The following is a 16,280-nucleotide window of genomic DNA, read 5'->3' on the forward strand; positions in this document are numbered from 1 at the left end:
TAGCTAAGCAAGTTACAGTCTTGATATGTTAATTAAATGGTTTAATGAATTATTATGTCAACAATGGGTTAAAAAACGACCACAAGTAGTTTTTAAGTACAGTTTCCAGGTGAAGTAACTTACAAAAGCACTAAGCAAGTTTCATAATCTGATTTCCTTGACATGTAAAACCGTTTAACAGGCTGAGAAAAATACATAGTAATTCATTAAAGAAATCCAGTATGTCATATTATTACTAGATCAACATTTATCAAGCTATAGAATCTGCAACAGGGTGCTATGCGCAATGCGATAACATTTGTTTCAATGGTGTTTGTTTATAAGTTTTGTTTACGTGGTACAGATTACAGGTACTCTATGCGGTTTTTGCCCACACGGGTATAAGTCTTTGCCATAAGGCTAAGAGTTTTATTGTGCTACCCAGCAGTAATGAGGACCCCTGACTTATATATATGGGGGTCACTGAGGGGTCACTGGGGGTCGAGAAATAGCGTCTGTGACCGGCCAGGCTCCCCTCGCCGGGAGTGACCTGGGGTCCCAGGCGATGAATTTGTTCGGGAAGTTGTGTAGCAAAGCTCAATATCAAGTGAGGTGACCTTGCGGTTTTGGGGGGGGGGGGCATAGTCAATATCGACAAAGTTCATTTTCTTATTCATTCAGGTAAACTCTGGTTATTGTTCAAGTGGTATATCTTGAGATGATTTCGGGGCTTAGCGTCCCGGTGCTTGACCAGGCCTCCCTTTTTTTGTTTCACACCATAGGAAGCAGCCTGTAGCAGCTGTCTAACTCCCAGGTACCTATTTACTGCTTGGTAACAAGGGCATCAGGGTGAAACTGCTTATTTGTTTCTGCCTCCACCGGGGATCGAACCCAGAACCTCAGGACTACAAATCCGAAGTGCTGTCCACTCAGCTGTCAGGCCACAGCCCAGTAAACTCGCCCCAACGTTTCACAAGCGCTTTGGCCTTGGAAGATTGACTGGGCGCCAATCCTTAACCTGTGTGAGCCTGTGTTCACTCAGAAGTGAATGGGTACCTGGTTGTTAAATGATTTTGCTGGTCGTATTCCTGGGAAAATTAGGACTTGCCTGAAACGCAATGCGTGCTAGTGGCTTTACAAGAATGTAAGAACTCTTGTATATATAAATATAATAAAATAAATTTAAAATAAAAATGTTAAAAACTGTATCATTAGGTTAGGGTGAGTTCTGTTAGGTTCAACAGGCTCAAGTACAGTTATTTTGCACAGCCGTCATTTCATACAGGGGATTCTGCAATTTTTAATGCATTCTATTATTAAAACAAATCTTCATATTTTGTAACATAGGTACATGCTACACAATGCCTTACACATACTTCACATAGCTGTTTCATGTGTTAAATTATGTTTGAAAATCTCCACATAAATTGACTGATATACGAATTAACCTAGATTTACCTGAATTTGAATGTAATCATCTGTAGTGGGGATGATAAGGATAGAAATTTGGCGGAGATACAGGTCAATTTGCACGCGAAACTGTTTGCTAACAGATTTTAATACCTTGCCCAACCCATCCCGACCTACTAAACGTAGCTTAACCCATCTATCCTACTACTATATACATTTTGTTTTATTTAAAAACAGACTTTATTAAACATTTATGTGATATAAGGCCACATCATGCCTGTGGTTTGTGGGATTCCCCCATTTTCCTGAAGATTATTTCCAATTTGATGTTAGACTGCAGCATACTCTTGGTATTTAAAGCTTTGGCAGGTAACAGATTAAATGGTTTCGTTACCCTATAATTGAGAGAGTATCTACAGCTGACTGTCCTACAGTGAGGCTGTGTGTGCTTGAAAATGTTGCCATTTGTGTATGTCTTGCTGAACCTTTCCAAGTAGGCCTAGAATAGGCTGCTAGGCATTAGCAAACTGTGGTAAAAATACCCTACAGTATCAATGATGTTAGATAAAATTATACTAGTACCTCAAAATTATCAGCAAGTTTACAAATGTAATATAATAACATGCTGAAATTGCCTCTTTTGTTTCAAATTTGGTAAGAAAATTGTAAAAAAAAAATTCCAAATGTGATTAGGTTATTTGTATCCAAATAACTTATTTTACCTACATTTCCCAGAGAAGCTGCATGCAGCAGCAAGTAACATGTGGTCCACAGTTAAATCCCTTGCTGACAGACTCCGGCAGTTTGATGCTTACCCGAAGACTCTGGAAGATTTCCAAATTAAGACATTTTCAGGGGCAGCTGGTAAGTTTTGTTTAGTTCCATGTTTAATATATTGTACAGTATTATATTTTGTAATTTTTATCTTGTCCTTGGTTAAAAACATTGACTCTTGATTTCATGTACATGTGGATACAGTACAGAAGTGAAAAGATGAAAGTATAGAATTGACCATTCATTTGTGCATAACTAAATTAACAAAGGCCTTGCCAAAATTATATCTTGTTAGTACTGGCTGGGAGATTGTGAATGGAGCCCAAACTTGGCTAATATCAATGAATATGAAGGAAGTGATGGAAGGATTAAATGGTAGACATCACTGGCAAGAGGCTATTAAATTCTGTGCTATATTTTACTCAATATATTTTACAGGGACTTAAGAGAATGTAAGTTTGGGTCTAAAGTATTTAGTCACTTGAAATGTACAGTACAGGTATTAAGAAATTTAGCAGTGGTAAAAGATTGATATGATACTTTTGACATAAAAGTTTTGAATTTGCCAGATCTCACTGAAACCTTTGCCTGTATGAAGAACATAGAAAATATATTTCATATAAAGAAATAAGGTGTATTTTACAGTGCAAATCTTTTCAAGATACAATAAATAATTTTGGTACTTTTAAAAAAAAAATCTTTATTTTATTAATTAACGCAATATAAAACTGTCGCTGTATTCAGAAAATATTGTTATTTATCTTTTTGTTTATCTGTTTATGATCTATTCATTGATCTCATAACAAATGATTGAACATAAGCACAGAGGAGCCTCAAGTGCCTTTCTTGCATCTCCTAACTTAATGTTAGCTACTTTCTGATAAATTACAACTAATCATTTAAAAGAAAAAAAAAAAAGACTTCCCTAGACCTGTTTTATCATATGTTTCAGAATTACACGTACAGTATTTTCATCAAATTCTGTAATAACTATATGGGTAATTTACAAGCCTAATATAAATTTCAACAGTAACCATTGTGGCTGGAATTATCATGACCTTGCTCTTCATGTCGGAGTTGTATGACTACCTAACACCAAAGATTGCAGAAGACTTATTTGTGGACACTACACGAGGAAGTAAACTAAGAATCAATTTAGATGTCATCTTCCCAAATATTCCCTGTAACAGTATGTATTTCTCTTTATTTTTGTTATTAGCAATACAGTACTGTATTATTATTATGTACAATTTCACGATTTTGATTTAGGAAGAGGAGTGCCAGTACTCGAGTATCACTAGTGCTCAGATGCCTGCAACTTAACCCTCAGTCTGGCTATAACCAATACTGCCACATGGCCTGTTCGGAAAAATGTTGTATAATGATACATTTGCATGTAAAAAGTAAGGAAAATAAAACAAATCTCTACAGTACTTCTATTCTGGTTAGTGAGGCATAAAAGGGAGCGGGAGTGGCATGGTCAGCTGGGATCCACCAACACTGTATGCAATGTTTGTTGAAACAGTTGGGCAGGAAGGAGAACTCAAGTGTCCAGTTTGGATGTTTTAATATTTGTTGCTTCACTTGTAATTATTTTCCACAAAGTGTCTGTATTGATTAACACTAATTAATGCACATATAATTGACAAAAACAGTGATTGAATACTTCTTTAACCATAAATGTACAGGGGTACCTTGGTTTAAGAGTTTAATCCGTTCCTGGAGACAGCTCGTATTCCGAAAACTCAACAGCTCGTATTCCGAAAACTCAACAGCTCGTATTCCGAAAACTCATAAACCGAAGATAATTTCCAAATGAAAACAAGCAAACTGGCATGACGTCACTTTATTGTCGCTCCGCTGTCTACTCAACCCCCCCCCCCCCTCCCTGGGAAGGGGAAGGGGGAGCCTCAGATCTTCACGCTGACTACCCACCCTTCAGTTCTTGGCTGATGTGGCACTGGCAAGGTCATGGGCCTCTGGCTTCAGCAAATTGTTTCAGTTCTGTGCCTTGTTGTATTGTACTGTCTCTACGGTCGGTGTGCGAGCCAGGAGTAATTTCTTCAGTAATCAGGCTGCATGTGTCTAAGGTTTCCTTCCCTAGGTGTCCTGTAAGTACTGCTGGGGCTTGGGGTCATCTTCCAAAAGTAGCCTTGGGATCTACCTCTGCTGTGTCTTTTGCTGCTCGGTGATTGACCGCCCTTGGAGTCAGTTTAGGTTTCTGTGTTCCCCTGTTTGTCTCTGGGTAGGGGATAGCTTTTGTCACTGGTAGGGGTGCAGGGTACTGTGCTGCTAGTTATCACCTTACATAGCAGCCGGCTCTGTTCCGGCTGGGTACATTGTCCTCTTTCGGGGTTTTTCTTTTTCATTTTGTCTAGCTGCCTGGTTGGGGGGGGGGCTGTCACTTGGTTGGTCATACCCTATTGTTACTTGGTGGTCTTCAGCTAGGCCCCTGCGAGTGTACATGTCCCAAGGGTTCAGCTTTAGCTGTTTGCTTGGTAGTTTTGGGCGCCGGCTAGCAGTACCCTGCCTGGGCTTCCCTTAGCAGAATACCATGACTAAGGGCCTTGGGAAACACCGTTGGGGTTCAGTAGATGCGACCCCTGGGTCCCTTCTCTCTTCATCCAAGTCGGAAGGTTGCTCGGTCCCCTTGTCTCAGGGTGACAATCACCGGTTGCCTCTCCGCCATGCTGCCAGTTGGGTCAGTGATACTTTCGACCCAGAGTCGTGCGAGTTTTGTTGCTTGTATGTACTCCAATTCACCCAATCTACTGATGATCATATGCGGGTGTAGGCAGCTTCAGCATTGCATGCTAGGTTCCGGTTGCTGCAACGAAATAGGTTGGTTACTTCCCTGGATGCCCCAAGGCTGCCCTGCTTTGGCTATAGGGACCATGACTTGGGGCTGTTAGTTGCCTCGGCTTTGGTTCCGTCCGCACCCCGTTGTCTTTTCCATTCTGTTGTGCATCCTGGTCCTTCCCCCTTGCTTCTGGCCCTGAAGCGTCTGAGGGTTTCGGAGTTGGGGCAAAGTTTAGTTGGTATTGAGACTTGGCAGTCTCTGGGGAGTCCCCTTCCGGGGTGACGGCGGAGGCATTAGATCTTGGTCCTCCAGCCGTAGCTTCCTGGGTCTGACCAGTGGGCCCCCCTTCGTTCCTGCTTTTACGGCGGCTCTATTACTATTTATTTGCCTGTAATACCCTAAGGGATTTTCTGCTTTCTTTCGGCTTGCAATGTTATTCACTAACTCTATTACTAGTTCCTAAATCCACATTCCCGTATTACAATATATATTGCCAGCATATATTCACTGAAGGAGTATACTGTCACTGAGGGACGTCCCCTACACTGAGTAGGCCTCGTGGCTGTGGTGTAAACAGCCTAGTGTGATGCCTCCTGCCACAACTTTACATTTCTACTGTTTCTATGTACAATTCTCTGACACTATCCACTAATTTATGTGTTGTGTTGCACGTTCCACTTCACTGTTCAACGTATCACTGCTCGCTATATTGCTCACCCAGAAAATGGTGTTTCATTACATTCAACGCTGGTTTTCTTGGGGGGGGGGGAGCCACTACGGCTCCGCGAAGCTAACTACCCACAGAGAAAAAGCAGAGGGACTTACCCGGGAGATGGTTGCTGCTCACTCCTCAACTCAAAGTTGAAAGTAATGAAATGACATTTTCTGGGTGAGACCCAGAGGGTCCCTGCCATCCCTCCCTCCCTTCCCCTGGTCAGCAGTTTTTTGCGTGTTTTGATGTCCAGTCTCAGAACTGAAGGGTGGATGGCCGGCACGGGGGTCTGGAGCTTCCCCTCCCTTAGTTAGTTTCACGCAGCTGATGGGGCTCCTCGCATAAAACCAGCGTTGAATGTAATGAAACGCCAGTTTCTGGGTGAGCCTTGGAGGCTCCCTGACACCCTTCCTCTCTTTGGTCGGCGGCTTTCATCATTCGTTCTGGGGTGCCGGTCATGGTCATGGGACAGATGAAGGTAGTTCTTTTCCAATTTTGATGACGTAGCTCTCAATTTTCAACCAGACAGTGGTCTGTTTCAATTCGCCTACCTTTCTGGGTCCTTCCCCAGTTGATGGTAAATATGATATACTTTAACCCTTAACATGCTCGGGGTCTAATATCCTGCTATCCACACAGGCGCATGTCATTTTGAAAAAAAAAAAAATTTTTTTTTTTTGCTAATCTGTTAAGTTCTGTTCACTGATCACGGGAAAAATAAAAAAAAATTCTATTGTACTGTACTTACTTTTGTTGCAATAGAGCCGAGAAGCTCGGTGATGACGTCACAATCTGCATGTTCGCTCATGCAGTACACGCCCGGGAGATGTTGCGCGCGGTCCTCAAACAGCCAGAGTTGCCACAAATATATTTTCGCGCTATTTATTTACAATGTCTAAGCGCATTTTATCTAATTTTTTTTCACTAATTGTGTTTCAAATACTGTTTGAACATATTTTGTATCAATAATTGTTGCATATTTGAGTATACACAGGCGCACACAAATGTTTTCAATTACGGCAATATAATATGTCATTACAGTCTATTATATTGTATGTTCTGCTTATATTTGTATATATTTACACACACGCACACGCTATCTGCTTATATGTATACATATTTACACACTCGCACACGCTATACACACTTTGAAGCACACTTAGAAGATTTCTAGACTGTGGTAGTCATTGAAGCAGTCGACAGCACATAATGGGATACCACACGTTTCACACCATGTTTGCACAAGCTTCCGTTTCTTGTCTCAACGTGTCGTTGTTTTACACACCAAGCAATCACGTTGGGCTATTGCACGCTTCACACCAGGTGGCAAATACTTAAGTTTGTGTGCTAGGAAGCCTTCAGTGTGAGCGAGGCGTGGAGTACCAGCATGCTGCAACAGTGGGTTTATGATGGGCCGCTGAATACCTGGGACATCTTTTGCAAACTTTCCTAATAACTGTATTGCAGCATCAAATACAAAGTCACGGAAAGTGGGCTTACGTCCAGTTCTCACGAGGTATATGTTGAAACAGTTCAGCATGCTCATGTCCACAAGATGGAAGAACACTTTTTTCGTCCACCTACATGTCTTCCGCACACACTCTGCAGTGCCAATCATCATGTCTGATTTATCAATCAACCGCATGTTGATATTATAGTCTAAAACACAGTCTGGCTTATATAGTGGTGCGTTTGTTTTATGGCTCACTTTCCCACTGTTCACCATTGTTCCATCATGAATTGTTGTCAACAAGTTCACCTCTCTTTTGTCTTTCCACCAAACTGACAGAATGTTATCACTTTTCCTTCTCTGACACTCACCAACTGCAATGCCGTTGTCAAACACAGGCATTTCCCTTCGTTGTGGCTTTACTGTACCAACCAATCCGGTTCTATTTTCTAGCAAGAACCGAGCTAGCAAGGGACTTGTATAGTAATTATCTGTGTATAAAATGTGTCCCTTGTTCATCCACGGAGCCATGATGGTCTTCACTACACTCCCTGAGAATCCATGTTCGTCGTTACCGGGAATGTCTACATCACTAGCCGAGTACAGAATCATGTGTAACACGTATCCTGTCTCACAATCACAAAGAACAAAAAATTTCAGGCCAAATCGGTTTCGTTTTGAGGGAATGTACTGTTTGAATGGAACACGTCCCTTGAAAAGTATGAGAGATTCATCAACCACCAGCTTCTGTGCTGGTACGTAAAAATCTCTGAATTTTCCAATAACATCGTTCATGTAGTGCCTCACTCGCCACAGTCTATCATCAGGTGTTCGGTCCTGAACACTTCCAAAATGTAGACACCTGAGGAGTATCTGAAACCTGTCTCGTGACATATATTTCCCGAATAAAGGTGTTGGTATTGTCTTGTCCTTGCTCCAATAGTCATTTATTGCATGTTTGTGACAGTGCTTCATCAACAAACAGTGCCAAAAACACATACATTTCCGCAACTGTGGTATTTTTCCAACGCTGCAGTCGTGAAAATTCTGTGATTTCCCTCTCAATCAGGTAAGCAGCATGCAGGTTCGTTTGGTGTACAATGTATTCCATGAGTGGTTCATCATAGAATGCTGTAAAATATTCCATCTCAGCCATGTCCTCACCTTGATTAGGGAAAAGGTTTGTAATCCCTACATCTTTATCGTCAAAGTGAGGAATATTAGGAATAAAATCGTCACCATCACTCCACTCAAGTACACCAGGCGTCCTGCGAGATGCAGAGGAAAGACGGCGAGGAAGCGATGCATACCGGCGACCAGAAGCTGAATACCGTCTGCGAGAAGCACGGCGGCTACGTGCACGTGAGGTGGGTGCACGTGAACACGAGGGTCTTGGTCCCTCATGTGGTGCCATGCGGTGGCGCTTGGCCGGGCGAGATGCTGCTGACGCGACAATTTCTCGCCCAGTTACACCACTGGTACCAGCCACAGGCTTAATAAAACTTTGATCTGAGTCACTAAACCCAGAAAAGGAGTCACCTCCCTCTGACTCGTCACCCTCAAACAGAAAATATCCACAGGAACTGTGAGGTCGTGGTAGAATTGGGGTAGAAAATGGGCGAGGAGGCATGGGAGAGCGTATAGGCCTCGCCATGGCATGGCGGTCATTCTCACTTTCACTGCTGCTGCTACTATCACCCGACAACTGTGTATAATCCTCATCGTTGTCTGAATCGTCAAACACACTTTCTTCACCTTCAGAGAATAATTCGTGGGCTATTTGCTCTGGGGTGAGGGACTGAGTGGTGCATGCCCGTGAGGCGTTTGACCGTGCGCTCGCCATGGTGACTCTCGCTAAACTGAGGCCTCCCATGCCATCGAATCGTGAGCTGGATTTTTTTTCAAAATGGCCGCTGTTTACTAGAGCCCCTGGGCAGCGTATGGGACCCCCAGCTACACCGCGGGCCATTCAAATCGTGCGCGGTACCCATACACTTCATATGAAGTGAAGCGCAGTTGACTGGTAAAACGATTTACACTTCATATGAAGTGATGCGCACTTTAAGGGTTAAGGGTAAAGTGCTCATAGGCCATTGCTCCCTACACCTCTCTAAGGGGGCCAGGTTCTGGCTCTGGTTCCAAGTAAGAATTGAAAACTTTGCGACTAATGACCCCAACTAAAAATATAGCACTATATCAGTTCGGATAGCTTCAGGGAGTCTCCGGGGCTCACCCAGAAACTGACGTTTCATTAGATTCAATACTGGTTTTATGTACCTAAATTTAATCCTCAAAACTCAAAACAGTATTTCAGGTGCAGAGTTTTGTATAATTTGTTATTTTAATAGTAGCTGCTTAGGTCTTATTTTGCATTATTACTGTTTGTTGCTGTATTTTGTATTTTGGTTGTTTGTTATTTATGTATACATTTTCAGTGTTGAGTTTGGATGCCATGGATTTGAGCGGGGAACAGCATGTAAATATTCACCACAACATATATAAAAGGAAACTTGACTTAGAGGGCCGCCCAATTCAAGATCCTGTGAGACAAGAACGTGAGTTATAATGTTTTGCTATAGTTTGTCTTCATCCGAGATAGTCTTTTTTTGTTGTACTTTACTGAAGTAGTATTTGGATATATGTTTTTCATTCACTTAGAATAATAAAATACAAGGGAAAATTTGGAAAATCAGTAAACACTTGTTCATGTTAAAAAAAATATTTCACTTATCAGTGATAGCAACCAAGTGATACGCTCGGAAAAGCATTTTATCGTCTCTATTATTTTTTAATTAATACTCGAGTGCATTATTATACAAATTTGTTTTCAGAAATTGGTCATGGGACAAATGAAGAATTGAATGTTAGCTCTAACAGAACAGAAACCACAACTGCAGCTCCTAAGTGTGGAAGCTGTTATGGGGCAGAGTCAGAAAAAGATCAGTAAGTGTGATTATTTTTTCTTATTAAAAGTTTAGATAAATTATTTTTTCTAAGCAGGTCCCCCTTAATTGCTTCCCCAACCAGAGCCAGGGTCCGTGTGCTTTCCCACCTTGAATACTGTTTAGTACTTATTTCTCCTTTCAAATCAGGAAAGGTTTCTGAAATAGATGGAATACAGCGAACATTTAAAGCATACATAAACACCATAAAGCACCTAAATTATTTGGATTGCCTCTAAGCTCCCAAATTGTATTGTCTAGAAAGGAGATGAGAGAGATATCACATAATATATACATGGAAGATACTGGAAGGCCACAAATTTGCAAAGCAAAATAACAACATACTGATATTATAGGAAATACAGAATAGACCCAGGGGAGAATAGATATGCCATAGGCAGAAGAGAGAACACTATGAGTATCAGAGGTCCATGGCTATTCAATATCCTCCCAACAAACCAAAATTATTGCTGGAACATGAATGGATATGTTCAAAAAACAGCTAGACAGGTTCTTGCAAAGAGTGCCAGATGAATCAGGTTGTAGTAGATATGTGGGCTTGTGGTCACCTCCAAACAACAGTCTTTTGAACCAAGTTATCACAAGTTGTTTAAATGATAAAGTAAGGAATTAAAATGTTTTGGAAAAATGCAGAGTACAAAGGTAAGTAAATCATAGATTAAGAAGTGCTTAAAATTGTTGCATGATGATGGTTGTAAAAGAAGCTGGCATTTTTTTTTTCCTGGCTAAATACAATTATTCTGCTCATTGATTCATAGGCAGTCATTCAGCGTTTGTGCATTTTGAGAAATAATACAACTTTAAAAAAACCAGCGTTGAATGTAATGAAATGCCTTTATCTGGGTGAGTCCAAACAACCCGGAGGCTCCCTGGAGCTATCCAGGTTGAATGGATATGTATAACTTTCTGGCATCAGTCAATGTGCTTGGAGTTTTTGCCTACCGGGGACCAGGAGCCTGAATCTGGCCCCCCCCTCAGAGAGGTACAAGAGCAATGGCCTATAGAGACCCCCCATGTGGTTGGGAGTATTCTATGTCTGCATTCGTTACTTTCTTGATGTATGGTTCTTGCTGGATTGTAGAGACTACACAGTAGATCACTTCAGCAGTTTTATTGAGTAAGGTAACAGTGTATAGTTATGGCCTGCCGAGGTCCTACCTACTCTGGTCTTGAGAAAATACTGGCTTGCCACCAGAATGGCTATTACCAGCTCTTTGTAGAGAATGATGTCAGAGGCCTACTCAACTGTGATTGGCTATATCCCAACCATCATACAATTTGAGTACCAAGACCGCTCGGACACGCTACCAAGTCGACATCCCTTGTCGACAAACTCTGGCTAGCTAGATAGTTACAATGATATTGAAAATGACCTCGGTGGCATTCAATAATGGGTTACATGTGAAATTGCATAATAAACATTAAAGGAAGATCAGGTGTGTGGAATACTAAAACCGTTTGGCATGTGCACAAAATTAGAACATAGTATATCTTGAGGTTATCTTGAGATGATTTCGGGGCTTTTTTAGTGTCCCCGCGGCCCGGTCCTCGACCAGGCCTCCACCCCCAGGAAGCAGCCCGTGACAGCTGACTAACACCCAGGTACCTATTTTACTGCTAGGTAACAGGGCATAGGGTGAAAGAAACTGCCCATTGTTTCCCGCCAGCGCCTGGGATCGAACCCAGGACCACAGGATCACAAGTCCAGCGTGCTGTCCGCTCGGCCGACCGGCTCCCCACATAATTATGTCCCACATAATTACATTCTACCCACTTCAAGACCCCGAACCAACACAGAAGCAAGAAGACAAAACACGCAATGCACCCATCGATCCATGTCCCATCACCTCACCCTAAAAATGAATACTGTTTAAGCATTAACAGAGTATGTGTAAAATTGTCTTTGAAAATGTAAGAAGTGTCTTGCAAAACGCTTCTAGGCGTCAAACCATAAATTAAGTGTGAAAATTAACTTTGGAGAGTCCATTTTTCAACTTCCCCTGACAGTGAAGAAAAACATAAGAAATATTGAGAAGATTCGTGTTAGAATTACTAATCTTACCCTTTCAGTTTTTTCTAGCCATTTAAACAGCATTCACATTACAGCTAACCTTAGACTGTTGGCTTCTAATTGAATTACCTGGACTTAATGTGTAATCAGTTAACTTTTTATCCATGTTTAATAATTACATTTTCAAAATCAAATATAAATGAATATAACAAGTGGCTGAACTGCCTCTAAAGCACACACACATCATGATCAATATTCCACTGGTTTAAATCCCTCCTTATCCAGGATTTCCAACTCAAAAATTCCTGAATGTTATCAATGAAACATTATTTTTACTCAAGGACAACAAAAACCTGAGAGAAAAGAAATCATTTAACTATTATACTGATAAAGTTAAACTGCACAGAGAGAAAAAGGGTACAGATGTATTTCGTAATACAAATAGTAATTTCGTAATATGTAATAGTAGGTGAAAAATCATGGTTACAATGCTTGAATCAAACAAGAGCATGAAGAGCATTTACATGTGTAGGTATCAGATATGATCAATAAAATTCAAGGTGGTGCCTAAAACAAAATTATTAACATGTGTTAATGGCATGTGCTTTGAAAAAGAATTAAAGACAATTATCTGCTTTATTAGAACAAAAGTCCTGACCCAACAACCACAAAGGAATTTTAAGGCTAGATAATGAAGATTTTTTTTTTTTGTTATGTACAATATACAGTATTTCCAAGCTATATTAAGAATCGCCCGAAACGCTTTGCGTAATAGTGGCTTTAGGCATTGTATGCACTAAAGAACCCGGAACCAACCCGGGCGAGCAGACACCCCCTGTCCGGGAGGAACCCTCCTCCCCAGGACCCCTGAAGGACCAACAAGGCCGAAAACTGAAGAGCCAGGACCCAGGCTGAGGCCAATGAGGGAAAATGAGCACCGTGAACTAAAGCACGAGATGCAAAGCGAAAAACTGCAACCCTGCAACCCGCAGGAGCAGCGCAACTAGCTCCAGCAGAAAAAAACGACACACGCGTCTCCAAGGTATACATGAGGAGAACTACTCAGGATGTGTACCGCAGGAAAACAAAAATGTACGTTCCTGAAAAGGAACAAAGAAAAGCCGTAGCCAGGACTGGGAGCCTAGCTCCTCCCATCCCAAAGAAAAACAACTGAAGGGCAGGAGTGGATGACCAGAAGTCTACAACCACCCGCAGACAGTGCAACACAGAAGCATGCAGTGAGATACAAGGAAAAAATGAAAGAGCTAGGTTCCATAATTGAACTCTGGGGACAATCCAAAATCAGGGAACTGAACATGGACAGAGGCCCACCCCAACGCCTAACACCAGTATAGCCAATAAGCACCGACCAAGATACACAGCCATGTGTAGCATAGAGGGAGGAAAAACGGAATTAGGCAAGGAAAAGACCCGAAGTACAGCCCAAGCACCGGTAGCTAGGGATAACCCTGCAAACACACACCATAACTGTCCCTATTTTCTGCTTATTACAACTTGCAATAAAGTTGTTACATCTTGGTTTAATGTTTTTATGATTTAGAACGTTGTTACAACTTGTTAGGAGGTGTTAAAACTTATTCCAACATCGTAGCAACGTTGTAGTTTTGTCGTGTGTCAGGCGGGAAGAGAGTTCCATGAATATGACGAATGACAAGGATCCAAGTAGCAGCCGGTAATGCAATGTACACGACCAACCACATTGTGTGTTGTGGTAGGTCGCACATACACAGAGGGACTCCATGGATATAAGGGTGCAGCCAGGCACCAAAGATAGGCAAGGAAGCAGTGTCCAGAGATCAGAGACTGAGTCAAGGAATAAGCATACAGAAAGCATGGACTGAGGGAATGAAGGAGGGAGTATCCAGATATAGAGAAAAGACCCAGGTGCCGAAAAATTAAACAAAAGGAACCGAAATTCGGGGCTGCGCCCCACAGTACAACGAAGAACAAGATACACGGACAAAGTAAAGTCACAGTAAGACGCATGCAAAGTTGCCAAGCAAAACACACACAACAACAACACCTAATACCTCACCAAAAAGCGAGAATCAGCACCTGGCTGACAGAGTTGCCAGACAGTACAATCTCACCTGCAGAACAAAGACACGACTGTGTCACAACACAGCTAAGCCATGCAATGTATCAGGAGCACCACTAGTGGAGAACATCCAGAGGTGCGTGCCTGGTAGGAGAAGACACGCCCCAACGGCAGTACTTGCTGGGCACCTAGGGAAGAGAACCCTCGGGGCATGCAGCCAGAGTACCGTGGAATATTTCTCCTGGCTCTCATACCACCTGAAGAGACAGTCCACTCCACAAGGCACAGAACTGAAACAAAAACTGGAGCCAGAGGCACAAGACTGCACCAGACTCCCATCAGCTAAGAATTGCCAGTTGGATCGCCAGCGTGGGGGTCTGGGGCTTCCCCTTCCCCCTCCCAAGGAGGGAGGGGGGGGTTGTGCAGACAGGGGCGCTGTGACATGATGACGCCATGCTAGTTTGCTAATTTTGTTTGGGGAGTCTGTCCACTCATTTGGTTTTCGGTAGCAATATCTTCACCAGAATATTGGGTTTGTTTTGGGGCGCCTACCTTTCTGGGGTGCCTATCCCGGTTGATGACAGACATAGAATGCTCCCAACCACAGGGGAGGGTGTAATAACCCTTTCTCCTTTACACCCTTTAACCAGTAACGAATTGAGGGGTTCCCTAGGTGCCATAAACTCAGAGTCAGCCAGGGTCAGGGACTTCTGGCGCCAAGTTCGGGCATGTGAGCGTGGGAACGGGTGAGTACTCTGTCAAGGGTAATTGACCCTTATGGTCAAGCCTGGTTCTGATTGGTTGCAGCCATGGAGGCCTAGGATTCTTGGCCCTTGTTGGCTTAGGACTCAAGGGGCGGAGTCCCCCAGGGTAGGGTCTGACCATTCCATTGGCCAAGCTTCCAGAGCACCCAGTTGTGTTTAAATCCATTGGCTATAAGCCTTAAGAGGCAGGGCTTATTGGGCCTAGAAACTAGGTGGGTGGCGTTTGTTGTCCACTGGTAGAGATTAAGAAAATATTAAAATTAGTGTGTCTTGGAGATTCAACTGGGGTACAGATCTGATCTGTAGGGCAAGCCATTCAACATCGTTGGCGGATTGCAGCATTTAAGGTAAAGTGTGCTGGAGTATTATGTCCATCATTTGTCATACTATTGCCTCGTAGGAGATTTTATTAGAGTAGGATATAATTTCAATTTTGATTTAAATATTTGATTTCAATTAACGTGTTTAAATAATAAATAAAGTGTATAATTTAAGTTAATTTGTGTTTAGTTATCTGTTCCTTTTGATTAAAGCTGTGTTATTCATTCTTATTTGTGTTTTCATTTGCTGTGCTAGAAATTCCCCTGTGTTCTCCTCCATATTATGGATATTAGAGTTGTCCTTGAATCCTCAATCAGTAAAGTAAAGAATACAGTTTTTACTTCCAGGCATTTTACCCAGATTCCTATACCCCTTGAGTTCATGATTATTGACTTCTGCCCTTCCTGGGAGGTCACTAAAAGACACATTCAGATTCTGAACAGGGAGGTGGTGGCAGTGTTTAATGAGTTTTTAATTACTAGTTTTAAATTAATAATCCCTTAATAAGGGGAGCCGGTTGGCCGAGCAGACAGCACACTAGACTTGTGATCCTGTGGTCCCGGGTTCGATCCCAGGCGCTGGCGAGAAACAATGGGCAAAGTTTCTTTCACCCTATGCCCCTGTTACCTAGCAGTAAAATAGGTACCTGGGCATTAGTCAGCTGTCACGGGCTGCTTCCTGGGGGTGGAGGCCTGGTCGAGGACCGGGCCGCGGGGACACTAAAGCTCCGAAATCATCTCAAGATAACCTCAAGATAACCTTCTCTTGTTGTCCCCCCTCATTTAATATTTTCAGAGTTAACTAATTAGCCTGTAGTTCATTGGGGGTCACATTGATCTGCAAGCAGTATTAACCTGGGGTGTTGAGAGTGAGTAAAGGGTATAAAAAGAAGATAGAGTTATTACAAGGGTCTCTAATGGCCATTGCTCCTCGTGCCTCTCTAAGGGGGCCAGGTTCTGGCTCGTGGTCCCTGGTAGGCAAGAACTCCAAGCACATTGATGCCAGAAAGTTATACAGTGCATATCCATTCAGTCTGA

At 42.4% G+C, this 16,280-nt stretch overlaps 1 protein-coding gene across 2 annotated transcripts in view; it reads left to right on the forward strand.

The window, feature by feature from the left end:
* Positions 1-274: 274 nt before the first annotated feature.
* The window catches only part of LOC123765491 (endoplasmic reticulum-Golgi intermediate compartment protein 3), a 33,875-nt gene continuing 17,869 nt past the window's right edge, over positions 275-16,280 (forward strand). The window contains exons 1-5 of one of the 2 annotated variants that reach the window (XM_045754110.2): positions 275-350; positions 2,125-2,253; positions 3,194-3,352; positions 9,561-9,680; positions 9,957-10,068. In XM_045754110.2, coding sequence (XP_045610066.2) covers positions 2,151-2,253; positions 3,194-3,352; positions 9,561-9,680; positions 9,957-10,068 — 494 coding nt within the window. In that variant the 5' untranslated portion in view covers positions 275-350; positions 2,125-2,150. Of the gene's footprint in view, positions 351-564; positions 587-2,124; positions 2,254-3,193; positions 3,353-9,560; positions 9,681-9,956; positions 10,069-16,280 lie in introns of those variants that run through there. The other variant, XM_069333925.1, reaches the window with a different exon arrangement.

Source organism: Procambarus clarkii, chromosome 30 (genome assembly GCF_040958095.1).
Source record: "Procambarus clarkii isolate CNS0578487 chromosome 30, FALCON_Pclarkii_2.0, whole genome shotgun sequence".
Taxonomy (NCBI): domain Eukaryota; kingdom Metazoa; phylum Arthropoda; class Malacostraca; order Decapoda; family Cambaridae; genus Procambarus; species Procambarus clarkii.